Source organism: Myotis davidii, unplaced genomic scaffold, assembly GCF_000327345.1.
Source record: "Myotis davidii unplaced genomic scaffold, ASM32734v1 scaffold699, whole genome shotgun sequence".
Lineage (NCBI taxonomy): Eukaryota > Metazoa > Chordata > Mammalia > Chiroptera > Vespertilionidae > Myotis > Myotis davidii.
Genome location: NW_006291007.1, coordinates 683014 through 705531, shown reverse-complemented (window position 1 = coordinate 705531; position 22518 = coordinate 683014). Strand labels below are relative to the sequence as shown.

The following is a 22518-nucleotide window of genomic DNA, read 5'->3' as shown; positions in this document are numbered from 1 at the left end:
GAAATAAAGAATCTTTAACAAAGTGTTTGGAAACCCACCAAATAGCAATTTGGGGTACCACTTGGAACTTCTTTTCCTGGAAAGAGCTCCCTTCCCCTGACTGGAATCGAACATGGGACCCTTCAGTCTGCAGGCTGACGCTCTATCCACTGAACCTGGGTTGCGGGCACATCCCCAGTAGGAGATGTGCAGGAGACAGCTAATCGATGTTTCTAACTCTCTATCTCTCTCCCTTCCTCTCTGTAAAAAATCAATAAAAAATATATTTTTTAAAAAAAGACTTACTCACTAAGCTTAGATGTTTTAATAAATGGGCTACTGGGGCTGTGAATCTGGGGGCGGGGGAGGGAGTGTGTGTGTCAAAGTTTTTGGAGTGAGGCTGCCTGTGTGGAGCATTCTCATACTCTAAACATAAATTTAGTTTCTTGACATGTGATAGTTCTCAAAAAGTATCTAGCCCCCAATGAACTTCCTAAAAACACATGGGACTATTAAAAATTAAAGGATGGGCCCTAGCCGGGTTTGCTCAGTGGATAGAGCGTCAGCCTGCGGACTGAAGGGTCCTGGGTTCAATTTCAGTCAAGGGCACATGCTGGGTTGTGGGCTTGATCCCCAATAGAGGGCGCGCAGGATACAGCCAATCAATGATTCTCTCGCATCATGGATGTTTCTAGCTCTTTCTCCCTTCCTGTCTGAAATCAATAAAAATAAAAACATATTTTAAAAAATTTTAAGGGATGAGAACCAACCAATGAATGCAACAATAAGTAGAACAACAAAAATCCATGTTTCTCTTCCTAAAATCAACCAATAAAAAAATGAAATAAAAAATAAAAATGAGCTGAAACCGGTTTGGCTCAGTGGATAGAGCGTCGGCCTGCGGACTGAAGGGTCCCAGGTTCGATTCCGGTCAAGGGCATGTACCTGGGTTGCGGGCACATCCCCAGTGGGAGGGGTGTAGGAGGCAGCTGATCGATGTTTCTCTCTCATTGATGTTTCTAACTCTCTATCTCTCTCCTTTCCTCTCTGTAAAAAATCAATAAAATATATTTAAAAAAATAAATCAAAATGAAAGAACAATGCCAAGTAAATGTTTTTGAAAACTAGGTCACATACTCATTTTGAAGAGTTGTGCATATTTTTATATTGACTATTAGGTCAAATCAAACAAAAGGGCATCAACGCTAACACCAGGTCCATTCTGAGGACTACTGAAGGAAGATTTATGCTCTACCCAGAGCCTGAGCCCTTACCCGTTTCCCCCCTGCTATTCATTGTTCAGTTGCCTTCCCTGAGGTCAGAAAACTGGCTCATTAGTCCATTGTCATTTTGATGCCTGCCCCTGACAGGTGATGCACATACGTGTGCAGCCCTCATCCCGCTTCCTTCAGAGGCCATGTCAGAATGGTTATGTGCTCCCCAAGCCCCTGACAGCAGAACCTACTCCCACTGCAGCATTTCTAAGTCCCACAATGTGGGCTATTGCTGTTTTTGGTCAAATGTGAAAGAGAAAGCTATATGAATGGAAAGAACCGGCAGACTCTAATGTGCTCAGTAAAGCTATGCTATTCCATTATGCCACAGGACTGCAAACCTTCAAAGCGATGTTTCTTCACATGACTGCCTCCCTATTCATTAAAATGTTATAGCAAACATTCTCAGAATTGTCCATTTCAAAGATAATGTAATTGGTGCAAAGTGAAAGATCTCCTATCTTCAAGTTTCCATTTCCTTAGTACTCCTATGGCTTGCATACTCTGAGGAAATGTTAAAGCTGGGAGAATCCTATTACTGTATTTATTCACGTAACTCCCTGCATTACCGAGTCTCTAAAGTGGATGTGAAATGAGAAATGTCCGCATGAGCTTGTAGGTTAAAGAGGAGACACCGGTGAGCATTCCCTCTGCAAACCTGCCTGGCTGGCCTCACTGAAGCAGAGGAGGCTGCTAGGCTGAGCGGGGAGACCTAGGGCACTGCCTGTCTGTCTTCTGTGAATCGGACATTTAAACTTTCAAATAAAAAGACTAAGAGAGAAAAATCTAAGTAAGTAATACAATACTTTCTACCTCTTGGCAAACTACCTTCTTGCCCGTTTCTCACAAATGCAACAATTTATAAGGAATATTCATGGTTTAGTCTGAACAGGGAAGAACTCGGAAGGGAAGAGTTAACTGTCATTGGAAGCTGTGTAACTGACAAATTTATTTGGTAAATGGAATTCTCTCAGAAAATAATGCAAATGAGGAGTTGCCAGATTTTACTTAATTTTCCTTTTCCTCAAGTTGGGAATAAAATGGGGGAGAGGAGACAGGGGAGTACACAAGTACATAGGGCACATATTATTTACAAGGCTACAGCCAGTAAATTATGCTGCTAGTAGCTGCTCAAGAAGTATCCTTCAGAGGGAAGGCAAGGGAGGGTGAGTGGGAAGAGATCAATGAACTTGTATGCATACATGCATAACCTGTGGACACAGACAAAGGCGTGGTGAGGGCCTGGGGGAGGTTAATGGGGGGAAAAGGAGGACCTAGACCAGGGGTGGGCAAACTTTTTGACTCGAGGGCCACAATGGGTTCTTACATTGGACCGGAGGGCGGGAACAAAAGCATGGATAGAGTGTTTGTGTGAAGTAATATAAATTCAAAGTAAACATCATTACATAAAAGGGTACGGTCTTTTTTTTTTTTTTTTGTTTTATTCATTTCAAATGGGCTGGATCCAGCCTGCGGGCCGTAGTTTGCCCACGGCTGACCTAGACCTATGAGATACTTTCAATAATAAAGATTTAAAAAAAAAAGAGAAGTGTGATCTTATGAGAAAACATTTCTCAGAAGAGCAAAGGGGTAAAGTCCACGCTAAAGGAGAAAAGAAACATGTGAATTATAGTAGAAACAATACTAGTGAAGTGTGTGCAGAGGAAAACAACAATCTAGTCTCTGATTTCCTATTATACACACAAATCATACTTGTCTTCTTTCCTAATGAGTATTATATTTTTATATATAATGAGTACTTTCAAGGTAGGAAGATAGAAAGCACAGAATTTCACTTACATCTATACAGGAATATTTACTTTGTAAGACACAAAACCCAGGATCACAGTACACAGTGGTCATTTATTTAAATACTTGAAAAGGTCAATGATGGAAAAAATAGGTTTATCATGAGAGTTTATATTCATTAGACTTATTTTACCATTTAAAAAAGTGCTGCTTCTAGGTTATCCCAGACAGACATAGAACACTTCATGATACATGCAGCTGCTGAATCACTAGGACAGACACAGCCCTTGTAGAATGATTTACACTTTGGGAGGAAATTCAATTGTTGCAGTGGTGACTGTTTATTTGAACTAAAAACATTGATAATATACAAATCTTTTTTCTCATTTGATTGAAAGGGCTATAAAATTCAACATCCTGACAAAGGAAGCAACATAATCGCGCAGGTAACACCTCTAATTGCCTTTAGCTCCTCCTTCCTTAAAGCTCCTCACACTCAGTTTTACAATTGTCTAGCTAGCCCGGTAGCTTCCAGGCTGGCCTACCCAAGTGACTGAAAGAAGGTTGTGCTGGTAAGCTGACAATGACTTGTTTGTTTTTACAAACGGAGAGAAAGTGGTAAATTGTGCCTCCGGTACTTGAAGGACCCAAAGAACATTCGGAGTAAATGTAAATAAATAAGTGATCCATGAGTAAATACAATCTCTGAACTGACTTAAGCCTAGGAGAGTGAGCCAACTGAGCACTAACAATACCATGTAGAAACATCTAGAAATATCATTTCTAGAACTCAGTTTGGGAGACCATATCTTGCCTGAATATGTACATTATTTACAAAACATTCCCTTTTGGCCTCTGGAATTTAGCCACTTTAGTCTGGCTGTTAAGCTGTTTCTTTCCATATGCTAGCCAATACTGCAGTTACAACTATCGTTAAAATACTCTTATGCACGAATTACAAATAATTAATAAAGTAACTCTGCATGTATAAATATGTCAATATTTCTAGCAGAATTTAAAGCATTCAGAATGTACATAAAAGTATTTGTTTTTGGTAGGGGCCAGTATTTTTTTGTTTTAAATCATCGCTGTTTCAATAATGCTTTGTACATGGCAAAGCCCAAAACGGCAAAAACAGTAGCACCAAAACTTGCTCGAAGCCAAAACGTGGAACTCTTGAGGTCAGCTTGTGTCACGTGCCTGTAGTCAGAAAATATAATTAATGTTGAAAACATGATTAGTATGAAAACACCAGTATTGACAGTCTACTTTTAGGGAAGTATTAGCACACTTGTCAGGCTAATTGCATACGGTAATGCTTAATTAAAAACATTTATCAGTATAGCCACATGTACATTGCTTAGTTGATCATTACCTTGCAATGTGGAAATCAATAAAAATAACTGTCTTTACAATGAACTACTATTTGAGAGTAAACAACATTTAAATTTTTATACATTTTCTTCACACGGGAAATGGAGAACTTAGACAAATCATGTACCACTTTTTAATACCACCATGGTCCTTCAAAATGAAAGGAACTTAATGTGCAATTTTGAGTCCCCAGGAATTGAAAGCTATCTTGTAAGCAGTTAAGCGACAAGTGACAATACTTTTCTAAGAGCAATGCTTAAAGTCAACTTTGGAAATACTGAGCCCCATAAAAATTTACCCCAAAAATAGCAAAGGGGGTGGGGAAGATTTACCAGTTTGCATTAATTTGGTTAATGCTGATTAAAGAAAGGAAAACAAACAAACAAACTCTGGTATTAGTCGGACAGGCAGTGACAATGGTATCAACTAAAGGACATAGTGTAACATGATGGAATGAAAAGTAAATGATGTAAAAAAAAAAAAGCCATATTATGCATGACAAGAACAGGGACAGCCTGTACCACAAACTGAGTTTGTGAGCATGCTCAGTTAATAACACTGCTAAGCACCCTCAAGAGTCTCAAGTATGACAGCTTACCATGAAGAGGATAAAGCTTTAAAGCAAAGGTTGGAACATTTTATTCAAGCGTCACTGAAGTTTTAGTTAAGTGAACACAATTGAGGTGATATAGAATTAAGAGCTTAGACTGTCTAGTTCAGGTTATTTTACAAGTAAGTTAAACAAACAAGTTTGAAGCAAAAATCATACATCATCAAAAGACCAAGACACTGTTACATGCAAAAGAGTTAAGAGCCAAGAAGAGAAATTGTATAAAACTACTGTGCCTCAGTAATAGACAAAGAGTGATCAGATTAGTTATCACAAAATGCAATCTGTACATTCCTGGAAACAAGACTATACTACAATCCAGAGCGCTCCATGCTTGGCACCCTGCAAAACAACACTCAGCACTCCGGTTTCTTATCCTCCCCAGTTTCTATTTAAAAAAAATCACTCCTTACATAATTATTATTTTGCAAAGCAAAGTGATAACACAGATTCATTCCACCTTTCGAATTAGTCCTTTCAACAGGCAATGTTCTTTTTATTGATTTGTTTGTTTAAAGTTAGGGAGGAGACTACTTAGGTTTGAGTTTTTCCAGCTGGAAAAACTCCAACAAGGTCAACAACCCACTGCTTGTGGGAAATGTTACCTGGCTTCAAGAAAAAGTGGACCATGAGATGACTCCATGAAGATGGAATCTTCAACAGAGCTGACGGCGTGCACCTGGTGAGTAATACTGCCTTCGTCGTCTGCTAACAGCATGGCACCCCACTCAGCTACCCGGGCTCTTAACCTTTTATACACATGCACACAATTTGCGGTTCACAGCAGAGCTCACAAAAGAAGGAGACTGAAAATAACGTCTCTCAATTAAACAGCCCACACAGAAATTGAGTTGCCACCCTATATGATACACCTTATGCTTTCTATATTTAAAATAAATGTATTCTATAGCAAATTGCAAAACTTAAAAAAAAAATCTATCTATATGTACTCTTTAAAATACTCGCATAATAGGCAAGGAAACCTAAGGCTGTAATATACATTCTCTACATATCCCTCAGAGGCTGATCTTGGTATATCCACAACACTAAGGGAAGCCCTTGAAACCAATACCCTAAGCCAGCAGTCACCAACTGGTGGTCCGTGAGGTCTGAAAGGTTGGCAACCACTGCCCTAAGCAGTACCTGACAACATGTGGTGGCCATAAGTATTCATTCAAAATGAGGCTAACAACTATTAATCAGAAGGTTTATAGATGTTTCTAATTTCAGACTACCAAAACCTACAAAATACATCTGTGAAAAACTGAGCCCAACATTCCAAATTCATAGACTGTTACGATCTTATGGTGACGGTTTCAAAGTTTACAATCCCAAGCCAATAGAGATGTACAGAATTTAAAGTGAGAACACAGGTGAAATGTGCATCAGAGCTTTCGCTTCAAGCTTTGGTGTCGGTGTGATTTCTGTGCATTTTCACTGATGGAGGATTTTGCTAAAATTTTTCACATTTATTTTTTAACTTAGGGAGAGAAAGGGGTTAGGATTAAAGCTAGCTGCAATCACATTAAAATCAGTCAAAATAATTTCTCATAAATATTCAAGTATAGAAGCTTATGATCATAGCTCCTTTTGTTGTATTTTAAGAAAGTAATACCATTCAAAAAATAATGTATTCTGACTGACTTTATTGCTTAGTTTTCTTTTGCATTTTCAGATAGTAATTATTTTCCCCAAGCTGTAGTATAACCTTCCATAGGCAAAACAGTTCATATTTATATACAAACAACATAGATACATGCTCAAGATATAGCTAGTTAAAAATTGAAGGCAATTATTAACTCAGAATATATTTTAATGATTCCATTAATGTTACAGTAGTTGTTTCAGGCACTTTTAGACATGGACAATCACACTTCTAGACACAGAAAGCTACCTGGAGAACTATTCCAATGCCTTTGCCATGTGCATTTAAAAGCAGCACCAACAAGGCTCTATTTACAGAACAGAAAGCATTTCTAATGGATGGCACATTTGTTGTTGCTTAGGTAACTGAAACATCTGAATAAAGAATAGTGCCATCTTGCTGGCTGGCGTGCTCATTGGCTAGTGTCATCCTGTGAACTGAAGGGTCGCAGGTTCGATCCCTGATCGAGGACTTAACGTGAGGCAACCAATGGATGATTTTTTCTCACACTGATGATTCTCTCTCTCTCTCTCTCTCTCTCTCATTAATGAAAAATATATCCTTGGGTGAGGATTAACATTTGAAAAAACAGACAAAAAAAGAAGAGTGCCATCTTAATTGTATTTCATAAGTATTAAGAACTGAGTCATGCTTCTCATTTTAGGGCTCAAGTAGAAGCATAATAACAGTTTCATAAAGCTGCCTCCCAATTCATTTCTAAATTCAAGCAAAAATAATTCTTCCATAATTCAAAAGTATAATTCTTTCAAAATGACTCACATAAAATATCATCTTAGAATTATAATATATCATATATTATTGCATACTTTTACTTCTTAAAGTATTTTAGTATTAAAAAGGTAATATATGCTCATTGTAAGATATGTACAAAATAAAGTAGGGAAAAAAATCAACGACAGTTCTATCACCTAAGGCAGTGGCTGGCAAACTCATTAGTCAACAGAGCCAAATATCAACAGTACAATGATTGGAATTTCTTTTGAGGGCCAAATTTTTTAAACTTAAACTATATAGGTAGGTACATTGTTATTAACTTAATTAGGGTACTCCTAAGGCTTAGGAAGAGCCACACTCAAGGGGCCAAAGAGCCGCATGTAGCTTGCGAGCCGCAGTTTGCCGACCACGGAGTCCTAGGCAACTAATTAAAATTTGGGGCATTTCTTTTTAGACTTTTTCTATGTATTTCTTTTTGAAAAAAATATATTTTTATTGATTTCAGAGAGGATTGGAGAGGGAGAGAGAGAAACATCAATGATGAGAGAGAATCATTGATCGGCTGCCTCCAGCACACCCGACACTGGGGATCGAACCTGCAACCTGGGCATATGCCCTGTCCGGGAATTGGACGGTGACCTCCTGATTCATAGATGGAGACTCAACCACTGCGCCATGCAAGCCAGGCTCTATGTATTTCTTACACAGCTGCAAACACAATGTGTATAGTTTATATAATGTTATATCCTTTTAAAAAAACTATTATGTAAGGACTTTTCCATACATTATGGAAACAATTTTAAGTAGCTACATTATATTCTATTATCCTAATGGTGGCTATTCTCGATTTACTGGTGACTATAAGTAAAGCGATGAATAACTTTCTACATAAGATCTCTCTCTATATTTAGGATAGTTTCCTTAAGATAGTTTCCCAAGATGAATATTACAGGGTTAAAAAATGTGTGTGTGCAAGTGTGTGTATAAAGGTTCTTTTTTAAAAAAAATCTATTGCTATGCCAGAATCATTACATTTTCCTACTCTATTTGGAATAAGATCATTTAGTTCAGCAGTATCTCTTTTAGAACATAAGAAATGATGACTAACTGCTGAAATATAACCTTAATCAATCATTTGAAGCTTATCAGAGCTTTCAATTCGTAGGTGGATGCTGGCTTTGTGTCTGAGAAGTGCCGAAGGCACATATGTCCATCAGATGACAAACACTTCCTGACACAGATGTGGGAGCCGATCACTATATTTGGGCTTGGGTATTATTTCTTTTTTCTCTGTTCTCCATTTTTATTACATTGGTTTATGTGTCTGTACCTGAGCTAAATGGGCTTGGGTATTATTAAGGCTGCTACTTAATAAGGCAGAGAGAAGGAAATGTTTCAAAATTCAGGCAATAAAGAGTTAAATTAAGAATTTTCTTTGTGGCACTGAGCCTAGGTCTGGCTCAGTGGACCAAGGGTCCTGGGTTCGATTCCAGTCAAGGGCATGCACCTTGGTTGAAGGCTCCTCCCTGGCCTGGGCCTTGGTTGGGGCACGTGCAGGAGGCAACCAATTGATGGGTTTCTCTCACATTGATGTTGCTCTGTTTTTCCCTCTCTCTTCCACTCTCTCTAAAAGATCAATGGAAAAAATATCCTCGGGTGAAACAAAAAGAAAAAGAATTCTCTTTGTGAAGAGTCATACCAGGCATATAACAGAGTGACCAAAATTCCCAAGTACCTCTGCGCAGAATGCCTTAAAGCAGGCATACAAGATGCTTTTGATTAACTCTGCAATTTATGGTGAATATAAGAACAAGACTCAAAATCTTTATTGGTTAAATGTATTGAACAAATAATAATAAAAGGAAATGTTATCAATTGCAATATTTAGAAACATAAAATAATCAAATCCCAAAGGGTTCAATGGCATTAAACCCATTTTAGCTACTCTCATAGGATATGTTTAATTTTTTTATGTGTCACAGGACTTTCTATATCTGGGATATGGAAACTATATTAAAGAGATCTAAAAATCTGCAAAAATTAGAATGTGAGGAAGGGGGAGAATTCAGTGAGATCCAGATATCGATTAACCATGTTTTGGGTTGCAAACTATTATGCAGAGGACAGAACAGTAGAGTAGAACATACTGAAAAGTAACAAAACTCAGAGACTGTAGAAGAGTAGTTCTACCCAGACTTTTATCAGGCCTCCCCTAAAGCTTGTCAGAAACAAATTTGAATTTTCTATTTTTAATTTTTGTCACTCATCATTTTATCCTTTCCAAACACAACTCAGAGGTGTACAAATGCACTAATGTGAATGATCTTCTAATTTTATAATTCAATCCATCTATGTATCTCAGGTATGGAGTTTTAAGTTAATACTTTGAAACAGCCTATATAATGGTCATGCATGTAACCTAAAGTTACTAGGGCTCATACGTATCATATATAGCTTTTTGCTATTTCAATTACCTAACCCGAGTTAAAAACTGTATTGAGATCACCAAAACTCTAATTAAGTTTTCTGTTTTTAATAAGTCACATAAAAAAAATTCCAAACCTCCCTGCTTTTATTCCTTTCAATGATTTTTCCTGAAGTATTTTTTTAAATATTTATTTCTAATAAAAATGCTTGTATTGTTAATAATAATTTTAATAATGACAATTTTCCTGACTGAATTAGTAGGCATGAATATTCTAATAAGATATTTCTCAAAATAGGTTAAAAATCAAAATATAGTATGTATCCAACAAAGATGAATTACAACACAAAAGTCATAAGAAAACTGTTAACTGAGCATGCCTAAATAGTAACACACTTTGGAAAAGGACATAGGTGTGCATCAATGTAAAAAAAAATGCTTTACCAAGCATTACAATAAAAATTTAGATGATCATAGGTACATGGGAATATGCCATGGGAAACATAATATATATGATAACTACTGATACTTAAAGATTAGTATAGGCAAATTCCATCTTGTGTGCTCTTTAATATATTAACCAAATGGCAAAAATATTTTAAATTATATGCAGCAGCAGCTTAATGAGAATCTACAACACGATCTCCTGTATCATTTTAAACTATGATAAGTATTCAAATCCAAAGAAAAGCCTTGTAAGGGCTTTCATATAAAGGAATATGGAAGTTTCATATAAAACTAAATGCAGGACAGACTTCCTTTCATACAGTATGTTACTATAACATAATATCCTAAGAATTCTTACAGTCCCAACAGAATCTCTACAACATTAAGATTTCTAGGAACCTATCCTCTTCATAAAGCAATCCTATGAAAAGGTAGTTAATTTTGGTATGACGAAAGTAAAATTATTTCTTAAAAATGGGGGGCTCTTACATTAAATAACATAATTTAAAATTATGTAAAAGAGGAAATTGAAATTAGGTGATTATTAAAGCAATATGGGCAAATGAAGTAAGTCATTATGAATGGCTTAAGTGTCATATACATCCAATTTTAAAAATACATTAAAAAATAGGGCAAAAAATACAATGGATATGACTGTCCATCATATCTTTGAGTCTGTGGAAATAGTGTGAACTATCCACGTGGTGGCTAAAGTAAAATGCTGCTACTGAGCTTAAGAAGTAACATGAGCCGAGCTGGTTTGACTCAGTGAATAGTGTTGGCCTGTGGAATGAAGGGTCCCTGGTTCGATTCCAGTCAAGGGCACATGCCTGGGTTGCAGGCTCGATCCCTAGTAGGGGGCGTGCAGGAGGCAGCCAATCGATGATCCTCTCTCATCATTGATGTTTCTATCTCTCCCTCTACCTTCCTCTCTGAAATCAATAAAAATATACTTTAAAAAAAGAAGTAACATGAACAAATAATTTAGATGGCTAGTGCAAATAATAAAATGGAATAAAAGAAATCCTAAATCCAAAGTAAATATCAAAGAAAATCTCACACTAGGGCGGGGAAAAAAATGGACACATATGTAATACCCTTTGTAATAAAAAATAAAATTAAAAAAAAAAAAGAAAATCTCACAAAATAATAAACTGTAAATAAACCACTTTAGTTGAATTATAGGGTAGGATGAATGGGTACAGACAGAAAACTAGCTGGGAAAGAGATTGAGAAGAGTTAAAAAATGACTCAATGGCACCGACAAACAAATGAAAATGAACACCTAAAGGAAGGGACACATTAAAGTTCAGAGCACTCCATAGTATAGTAACATCTTCATACAGAGTAGGAGTGTCTGAAGTCAGAATAATAAATAAGAAACTAAAATCCTGCGTAGTTCAAACCAACAATCAGGCTCACCCCTACATAATCATTTAATACTTTCACATTAAAAAGGTATTTAAAAATAAAAATGTAATCAAAAGATATTTTCCCTCAGTAACATGATATGAAAGCATTACCAAAGATTAAAATAATCTGACCACATTAATTATGCTCCAAATGTATTTAAATCAAAATAATTCTAGTTAATTATAAATTATTATAAAGAAAAACATAAACTTATCCAGACCTGAAGGGTGAGCCTGTAATTACCAAAGTTACATGTAAAACACATAGTTTAACACTTGTCTCACATGTTGAAATCACTATACATTCAATTAAATTGGGAAAACATTTTCATTACAATTTTCTACTTAAAATCTGTACGGCCAGTTAATAAGGTCCAAAAAAGACAATCTTTACTGGTCAAAAACACATAGCTAGGGAAAAGATGGACAATTTCAGAAATGAATCTATTAAACTTGCGTAAGTATAAAATAACTAATAGGCTTAAATCCTCTCATGGTGAGGTTCTAGCACTTCCTTTTTTGGCATGGGACTATGGTCACTGAAAATATAACCAAAGTATAAGAAAAAAATTTTGAACAACATAATATTTAGAAAAATACTTAAGGGTAGGTCCATTATCTTCTTCTTCTTATTTTGCCCAGGCTCACAGCAGATCCTATCCAAAGCAGGTACTTAAATTAAGTATTTAAATAAATAAAAGGGAGGGGTTTGAGATAAAGGGAGTATGTGATCTCAAACATGCGTTATCTCTGGAAGTTATTTCAGGGATCGAAATTTTTATATGCACAATAAAACTGTGCTAATTTGAGATCAACCTATATGTACCAATATTTGTCTATCAATTTTTTTGCGGAAATTTGATGAAACTTTTTGCTTAAATCAAAAATTTAAAACTGCTCTTTTAAAGTTCCAAATAAAAAATTAGGCATGGAAGATTTATAAAACCAAAGACTTAAGAGTTAGTATTGAGTGAGAATCCCTACTTAATTACAGTGAAAAATTCTTAAATGACTTGTATTCAATTAATCATTATGTAACATTAAGATATACCTCACCAGGCAAAACAATGGTGACCAACCACCTAAGATGCCAAAACCTGAGAAATACTAGGATAAGGTGATTCCATTCTCACCCCATTGCCCTGCAACTTTTTCAAATTTTACACAAGAAAGGAGTAAAATGGGGAAGGGGAAGGAGGGTTAAGAGACATTTTCATTTCTTAGGTGTACTTTGTTGTGTGTATACCTTCATTTTTACAACTGTAAGTCATATCTTAAGACTGAGGTTGCAAACTGGTGGCCTGTAAACAGGTTTTGTTTTTTCTGATTTGTACTTTTAAAATTTGCCATTTAAATAACAGAAAACTTCACATAAAAACCCTGATTTCTAGTCTCATAGAATCAGAACACCTGGCAACACCAATAACAAAAGTCCAGAGCTGAGCTGTGGGGGCCTCTTTTAGACAGGGCCTGTCATAGTCCCACCTCTCTTATTTTTTAAAGTTGGTCACCTTCATTCATTTACATTTTCTATCTAGATCCTGTAGGCACTTAATTTGGGCCTCTACTCCCACCAACTTTATTTACATCCTTTTGTAAACCAGAAGAAACTTTAATATACAACTTTTAAATTTCTATGAAATAAATTATTGAAATACTATCAGGGATCAGGAAGGAGTTCTTTAAAGGTTTCCCTCCTTTTCTTTTCCATCCCTTCCATTCTTGATTATCAGGTATCAGTGATGTATTGCAACATCACCATTAAATTATTTCTTATAAATAAATATGAAAAAGTGTACTGATTTCTGCTCGAGGATCACTGTATAGAATAATATACTATGAGTAAGCTTATCCAATAATGCACACTCAACCTATTTCATTTGGAAGCTGATCTAAGAATAAAATTGTCATTAAGGTGCAGACAATAAATTAATCTGCAATTCTGGACAAACAAGGATTTGTCGAATAAATAAAATACATGGTTTGTGATCAGCAATTACTAGGTGCCAAGGTAGGTTCACCAAGAATAAAACACCAAATAGATGTCACTTCCTATTTAGATGGAATTACCATGCTGGTAGATGAGAGGAATGTGGTAGAGAGTATATGTTTATTTTTAAAAAGCCCTCCATGAAATCTCTCATAAGATAATAAGATAAACTATAGCCTGGATAATAAAATATTTTTTACTGACAAAATAATCTTTCTCCAAGAATTCTGAACCTATGGCGCTGAGAAGAGTCCTCTAGTGGAGTGCTATAGGGCTTGAGCGCTTTTTTTTTTTTTCCCGCTCTCTCCAATCTCTGGGTATTGGACATTATTTTTTATCAACAACTGGAAAGATAAAGAAGACATATCTACAAAATTTGCAAATAACACAATGTTGAGAGAGATATATAGTGGGACAAATGACAAAATAATGTTTGAAATGACTGAGCTAGAACAAATGGATAAAAAAGAATATGACATTTAATAGAGATACATATGTACCTGCAATTAGATTCAAAGAGTCAACTAAAAATGGCAAATACACAATTAGAGAGGAGTGGACACTGCCTTAATAGCACTTCATATGAAAAAAAAATCTTGATTTCAATTAACCCCAAGATTAAAATGCATCAACAGTGGGATGGGGCTGCTAAAACGTTAACTCATGCAGTAGACAGGTGCTGTCTTAACCATGGAACACGTCTGACCACTGTTCTGGACTAGTCAGGTCACACCTGGAGCACTGGTCCCCATTCTCAGCGGCACCTTTTGAGGTACTCTAAAAACCTAAGGGGCTTTGAGATGAGGACAACCAGGAATGATGAAGTCACTAAACCATCTAATTTAAGAAAAGGCTGAAAGAAATGGGGATGTTCTACCTGGAGAAGAGAAAATTAGGGGAGACATGATGGTCGTCTTCAAATGTCTGAAGGATTGCTATGTTGAAGAGGGAGTAGAATAGTCGTATGTTGTTCTAAAGGGCAGAACTAAAACTAAAGGAAAGAAAGTTATAGGGAAATCATTTTAGTTAAAAACAAAATAAAATAAAAAACAAAAAGCCCTCTCCAACGAGGAAAGCCACCAGCAGACAAACAGCACGCTCTCAGGAAGACTTGCAGAAAGGCATTCTAATGGGAGGGTAGGCCAGAAGAACGTTAGACTCCCTTCCACCTCTACCATGTCCAAATCAGAGCTCCTGAACGTTGAGGTCTGAACTAGCCTGCAGTTCCTCAGACAGGCGCAATGAGAGAATCTGCACTGCTACTTTAGGGATAGAGGCAGAACTTGACCACCAAATGGGTGTGGGGATCCCTTCAAAGCAGGCACCTGAGATGGCTGCATTCTTACGCAGAGCTGCCAGTGCTCAAAGCCTCCCCAAAGCTCATTTAGAAAGATTTCAAAGTCCGTTTCTGGCTCACATAAGCTACAGTCTCCCTGTTTCATAGCCACACCTACTATATTGCTGGTAGACACAAACTATCCTGCTCATCTGGTATAGTCAGAGCCTAGTCCTCAGCAAAAGTCCAATGGTAAACAAATTAACTGACCCATTTCTCATCCAAGTCTACTGAGCTTGATCATCTGTCTTAATCAAGGCCAGTTCCCAATGACATTTGAATGAGTTCAAAATCCTAATTCATCCTTAGACACATAAAAATTTAACATTAGATATAAATTAATATTACATAGCTCTTAAATGCTCACAAAATGTAAAATAAATCTGAACAAAGGTAGCATGACCAGAATAAGAATATAACCCTCCAAATTCACTGCTTTGAGGGAAGGTATATATATCCTATTTTTCTTTCATTTTTCAAAGCATATTACTTTCTAGGCATATGTCATGTTTTGGACTCATTTATGAAGACCTCAAAAACTAATACTATAGATCTCTTTTTCTTTTCCATATTCCTTTGAATCCTTAAAGTTGGTTACTATCCTCATTTCCAGAAATGATGTTCTTTCAAATAAACATTCCAGGCACTTAAAGTAGATAATTTGTTCAAACCCAAGATATTGTTCACATTGGTATGGGTTTAATAAGTTGTATTATTTGAATGTACACTAAATACATTATAACACTTGGGATCAACATGTCTTTTCCTTACTACGAATGTCCCAATTTATTTCTACAACTCTCAGCCAAAAGCTTTTAATCTCCTTATACATATTATCCTCTAATATGAAAGATACTTTAGCTTCCTTAATGAAAAAAAAAACAACCCCAAATTTTATAGTCCCCTAAATATATCTATGAATTTAGAGACATTACTAAGAATGATTCCAAATCTACATACTGTCACCACAGTGAGAATTTTAATGGAAGTTAGCTGGGCATCAGTCAGCTCATTGTCTTTGTAAGTAAGTATAAGTGTAATAAATAGTTATCCACTTTTTCCTTTTGTATTTTAACAGAATGCCTGGTACCCAGTAAATAAAGTTAAGAACCTGTTAAGAATTGCAGTGAAGATTTTGTTCTTTATAGATTGCAGCAACTCTGAGTTGAGGAAGTTCTGACAGATGCAAAATGTACACCTGTTGCAGGTGCACATACAGCGTAACCGGGCATGGCTGCGAAAACACACAGAAGGACAGGAGTTGAGTTCTTACTTACAAATATGGCACAAGTCAGGGTGTGCCAAGTTAAAAAAATTAGGCATAAGCAACACTAAGGAAAAGGATAGTGTGGGGCATGCTAAAGTTGTGCAGAATTCCACATATATAAAAAATATAGTAAACAGCTTTGGCTCCCTCTTCCCTCCCTATAGAAAATCTAAGGACAAGGGAGATGGAATTATTATTACAGGAGTTTTAGTGGAATAAATATGCACAGCAATAGCTGGCACCCTCATCTAAATTAATAAAAAGAAAAACTGAGTAAGCCATAGCACCCACCAAATAGACAAAATTTACTAACATTTAAATAACCATTCCCTCCTCCTCCTCCTCTTCCCTCAGCATACACACATGCCTGAAAACCAGGAAGAAGAAGAGTGACAAATACACACAAAAATCAAAAGACGAGTATATTCAAACCCCGAGGAGATATGAACATCATCTTTGAAATATCAAGCACTTTGATTCCCAAAGGAAATCAAAGAGCTGCATTTTGAACAAAATAGAGGGTTAATTTCATCTGCTACTATGAAACTCTGGGTAAGGATGTAAAAACCAACAATGATCCAACTGGTATTAGATATGAAATTTAGGGAGGCTTTCTGACTCCTTTCTGGTTGAGTGGAGTTGTACTAGTTGGCACAGGCACATGGGCAACCCATTTCACCTCCGCCCTAACCACCAAAGTAGGGGTCTCCAATGACTGCTCAGTGGTCAGAGCCACTCAGACACACAAAGCCTGAATCACACTACCCTGAAGAGGTGCTGGTGCAGAACCCCCACAGAAGAGCGCCACCTGATGAACCAATGCCATCACTTCCTGTAACACCTGAACATTTTTTGCAAGGCTTCTCAGTCAAAGGACTGGCCCAATCTGAGTTGGCTTAGCTTGTGAGATCGGATGAGACCACAGGGCACAGTGGCATGGTTGTGGAGATTTAGCAGCATCCCAATAATGCCTAATTCCCAACATGGAGAAAAACAAGAATTAATTTAAAACTTGACTTGTGATGATGAACATATCACTGCTACTAAGTCACTGCCAGCTGTCATACTGGAATCCATCTTTTATTTTATAAACTGAGTCCGACTGTTCAACATACACCGGCTCCACCCTCCAAAAAGGAGGGGTGCAAAGTATGCTTAGCAACAGGGAGATGCTTCATGAGAAGGAGTTTGGGGTTAACCATATGAACAAGTGTCCAAGTATGTACATTTATCATACACACACACACACATACACACAAAGTGCAGTAAAATAGTAAAAGGTACAGATCTAAAAACGCAGTTGCAGTTATTTACAAGATTAAAATAGTGCATTTACACAGTAAACAAAGGACACCATAATACACAGTTATGCAGTAAGCCTGACCAAGCAGTGCGTTTCTGGATAATTACTGAATGTTAATTATGGCAAGAAAGGAGACTTTCTCATCTATAAGAAAATGTCAACAAAATCCCACAGAAGCCATAAAGAAAAAGTAACTTACAAAGCAGTTTTTAGAAAGACCCAGACTTTTCTCAAATTCTCTATTCTATCAGTGTTGCCCGTGTCTCGGGAGAGTCTGTCTCTGTAATGATCCTCTCTGTAGATACATACACGAGAGTTTTAAAGGTAAAACATAAATAAGGCTGTGCTTATCTTATAGTAATAGAAATGCCTTGTCTTCCAACATAAATAGAACTGCAAGAGTTTACTGCATTTTAAAGCAAGTATTAAGTAGTTAATGAAATAGCAGTAAAGTTAACTCTGACTTGAAAAATCTGTAACAAATGAACAACTTTCGGAAAAAACTCAGTTTATAGCAATGTTTGATTACTCTATTTTATTTTATTTTATTATTATTATTTTTTAGAGAAACATCGATCAGCTGCTCAGGTACATGCCCTTGACTGGAATCGAACCTGGGACCTTTCAGTCCGCAGGCCGACGCTCTATCCACTGAGCCAAACCGGTTTCGTCAATTACTCTATTTTATACCATAGTTTTCATAAGAATAATAATTTAGAGAATAACATAATTATAAACAGAATAAACTATAAAGTCCCGAGAAACGCACTGCCTGAAAACTAGCTTGTTACAAAACAGAATTTATACATAGTGCTCGAGGAGAATGCCATTAAGAACCATGCAATTTTAAGGCAGTTAGTAAACTATGAAGATGACCACAGTTATGTGCTTGTGCATATGCATGTATAGCTATACAATAAATGTACATAAAACTTGTGGTATAACACAATGTAAAACATTTATATAGCAGGAATTCCAGTTACAACTACTTTTTACAGCACTTAAAAAAGATATCATATCCTGAACTCAAATATACCCATAATTTAATTACATAAAAGATTTTAGCATCCTTCACATACTCAAGATCAATTAATCAACAGAAAAATATAAAAATGAACTTTTTGTTCATATGGAAATACCTTACAAGCATAAGGCAACATGTGCTAACCCCACTTTATTGCAGTAAGACTGTTGTTTTTCTAATGCTGGGTGGGGAGCTTAGTTTTATTATACTACCCTATTAAGATAGTTATAGATGTTCAAATCTATACCAATACTGTCAGCACTGTTTATATAAATTTATTATGGCACCCAAACCAAACTTGCATTTTCTCAAATTTGTACCTTCTCATTATAATCTTTCTGTTGCTGAACAACTTCTATGGACAAAGGTTCCACTCTCATGGCTAATAATGGCATGCAATGTCGTTATGAACCATGCAACATGAAAACGATGGCAGAGTAAGTACTTACGGGTACATGGCCATTGTTGTCAACTTAACAAAGATATCTTTACTGGGTGCCTCAGTGGTATTGCAAGTGAAGGCTTGTGGTGGAGGCATTTTGTGTTTCCTGCAGAAATCAGCAGGTGAAATACTATATTCTTGTTTAACTTCATGCAGGTCTGACTTTGCAGCTATGATTAAGCAAGGCATTCTGCTGTCCATAAAGTGTTGCTGTGGAATAAAAAATGAAACAAAAATCTGATGACAAGTTCAAAAATTACTCTAATTAAATGTGTACTAAAATTTTTCTCTGGATAGGCAAAGCAACAATAGTGATCCAGGTCAGTCTTATAATACTACCAGGGCCACTTTTCTAATGCTGGTAACAATATAAACGTGTAATGCTTCTTCAGATTCATCAAATTTGAAAATGTTTTTTATGAAAAAGACATGATATTTTGAAATAAAAAGAAATCTATATAAAGTCCTCAATCTTAAAGCACACTATTTTCTTTTTTCATATTACCTTCAGTCCTTAAGCACATGTGTTTATATACTACATGTTTATATATATAGTGGCCGTCATGCTGGATATAAACATTTAAAAATATATTATACAGAATCTCCCATGTTTTCAGAAATCAAAACCATTGTTTTTAATGGCTATTTAATAGACCACTGGATTATTTTATCTTAATTTGGTAAAGTATCCTCTCCGATTCTAATGCATCTGAATTATTTCTAGTTTTTTGCTATCCTATATAATAAAAGCCTAATAAGCTATATGTCCAGTCATCCAGTCGTCCATTCTACCAACCTAAGCCTAATAAGCTATATGTCCAGTCATCCAGTCATCCATTCTACCAACCAAAGTGTAATATGTTAATGATATGCTAAAGCTGCTCAACTGCTTGCTATGACAAGCACTGACCACTGGGGGCAGACAGTCGACTGGTTGGCCAGGGGGCAGATGCTCCAACCAGTGAGCTTGCTGCTGGGGTCTGGCCAATCAGGACTGAGTGAGGCGGGCCAGACATGCTCTGGAGCCCTCCTGTAGTCCCTCCCTGGCCCCGATCATGCACTGGGCCTCTAGTTAAAAATAATGCTAGAATAAATTCCTTTGTACATACAGTTTTATGTACAAAGGAATTAAATCTTCTTAAAATCTCAAAGTGACTAATAACTTTTCAAGCCTCTGGTTTTCCCCCTTATTCTATTATTATTCATGATGGACCTGGCAATATACAATCCATGGGCATCCCTAACAGCCAAGAAGACCTTCCATTAATACAGGGGGTCTTACCAGGAATGCACATCAGAGTCATGCATGGGAAAAAACGTTTTTTAAAATACAGATGTCTGGGACCTTACCACCTCAGAACAAAACCAGAACCTTTAGGGACAGGACACAGATGTATATACTTTTTAAAAGCCCCACAAATGATTTTCTTAGTTAGAAAACACCACATTACAATTCCATTAAACTCCATATAAAGTTAAACTTAGTTATACACCAAAAGAGCAACAAACCTTAAAAATCCTGGCACAGTATTCAAAGGATTTGGGATTACTGACATCATATACGAGGCATACAACATCACAAAAGATCTCAGCCTCAGTTAGAAACTCCGATTCTGAGATATCATGCATCTTGTAAAAAGAAAAAAATAATGAAAAACATAAATATCATAATATCAATGAATAATTAAAGTCATGATGTTTTACTATTTGTTTAACTTAACTTCCTAATTAAAAGATACTAGTTAAGCATAAATTTTCAGACCATTTTTAGAAGTGGGAAGTGCAGGTAAGTATTTTCTGATTTTGTGAATTAAAAACGGTGATTAGGATTTACAAAAGCTAACATTTACTGAGTGACTAAAGCAGGGGTGGGCAAACTTTTTGACTCGAGGGCCACAATGGGTTCTTAAACTGGACCGAAGGGCCAGAACAAAAGCATGGATGGAATGTTTGTGTGAACTAATATAAATTCAAAGTAAACATCATTACATAAAAGGGTACGGTCTTTTTTTTTTTTAGTTTTATTCATTTCAAATGGGCCGGATCCGGCCCGCGGGCCATAATTTGCCCATGGCTGGACTAAAGTGTAGTGGGCAGACCCTTTACCTACATTCTCTACATTCTATAGATGACAGGCTATGAGATTAAGTCAACTGCTTAAAATAACACATCTAACAAAATTTCAACACAGATATGATTCAAAGTCTATTTTCATTCTACCATACTACCTTTTCTCCCTACCAATCAAAAACACAAAGCAAAGAACTTTTCACACTATGCTCCTCTTGTTCTACTTTATTGCCTACACTTTTAAAATTTTATTTTATTGTTTAAAGTATTACAATGTTAACTATAAAACTGCTAAAGAAATATCTCATCTATGATATGATAATAATTCAACAAAGTAAAATTCAGGACTGAGTTCTATAAGATAGTGCCTCTTTGTTGAGGAGAAGCAAGGGGAAGTGTAGAGTCAGAAGTGACTCAATATATTCCAAATAAAACACTATTATAACATGAATATTCAGACGTGAAAGATGCTAATTTATAAATACTGTAAGAATAAAAACAGGAAAATTAACAGTCAGCAGTATTTACTGAGTACACAATAGGTAAAGAATAGGAAATAAATAAGGTTTAATAAGAAACTGACAAAAACCTTTTATCATAAAGGGTAAAATTCAAGTGACCATTTGTCTGGAAGAACCTGTTAGCAGTTTCTCATATTAGCTAACTTGAGAAACTGAGGCTCAGAGAGAGTAAGCGACTTGCCTGAGGTAACACAGCTAATCAATGGTCAACCAGTGTTCGAAATGAAATCTGACTGGGTCAAAAGAGAACATATAATCTTTCTACTGCATTTCATGGTATCTTTTCAGTTATACCCTTCTTTCATTCATTTTTCTTAGGCTCACACATTTGTTAAGTACACTCCTTCCCTGCTAAGTAGATAAAAAATTCTGATTACAGATATACTATCAAGCACCTGCACTAAGATTTTCATATTAATTTCTAAGAGTAGAGGATAATTTTTTTAAATAAAAGGGCAAGAAAAAGTAAAGAAGAGTTAACATTTTTACTTTCTTATTGTAGTATAACATACAATTAAACACACAAATAGATGAATTTTTACTTATGGCTATACCCATGTAATCACCATACATATCAAGGGAATTAAAATTAATTTCAATGAATAAGCCAGGTTGGGGGGGGGGGAGAAATCACATGAAAGTTCCACATACAGCCATTAAATTAAACCCAATTAGTTTCCAAAGAGTCTTTAAAAAATATACCTAATAATCTTTATATACCAGAAAACTTCTTACCAACAAGTATTTCTCTTGTCCATATACATAAACAGTGTTAATCGCATAGTAGGATTTATGATCATCACGAATTTTCTTCTGTCTCTGAAACAACCCAAAATTTTAATATTTATAGTAAGATATCACAGCAACTAGTTGCCATCAGTACGTATACCCGTGGGACTGTCAAATAAAAGGGCA

General features: G+C 36.1%; 1 protein-coding gene across 1 annotated transcript in view; it reads right to left on the bottom strand.

Annotated features, from left to right (window-relative positions):
- Window positions 1-3096: 3096 nt before the first annotated feature.
- The window catches only part of RHOT1 (ras homolog family member T1), a 42669-nt gene continuing 23247 nt past the window's right edge, over window positions 3097-22518 (bottom strand). Inside the window, exons 13-19 of the mRNA XM_015564131.1 lie at window positions 22339-22422; window positions 20522-20641; window positions 19020-19222; window positions 17746-17841; window positions 16088-16210; window positions 5592-5735; window positions 3097-4202 (exon numbers count right to left, since the gene is read on the bottom strand). Of these exons, the coding sequence (XP_015419617.1) occupies window positions 4085-4202; window positions 5592-5735; window positions 16088-16210; window positions 17746-17841; window positions 19020-19222; window positions 20522-20641; window positions 22339-22422 (888 nt within the window). The 3' untranslated portion in view covers window positions 3097-4084. The remainder of the gene's footprint in view (window positions 4203-5591; window positions 5736-16087; window positions 16211-17745; window positions 17842-19019; window positions 19223-20521; window positions 20642-22338; window positions 22423-22518) is intronic.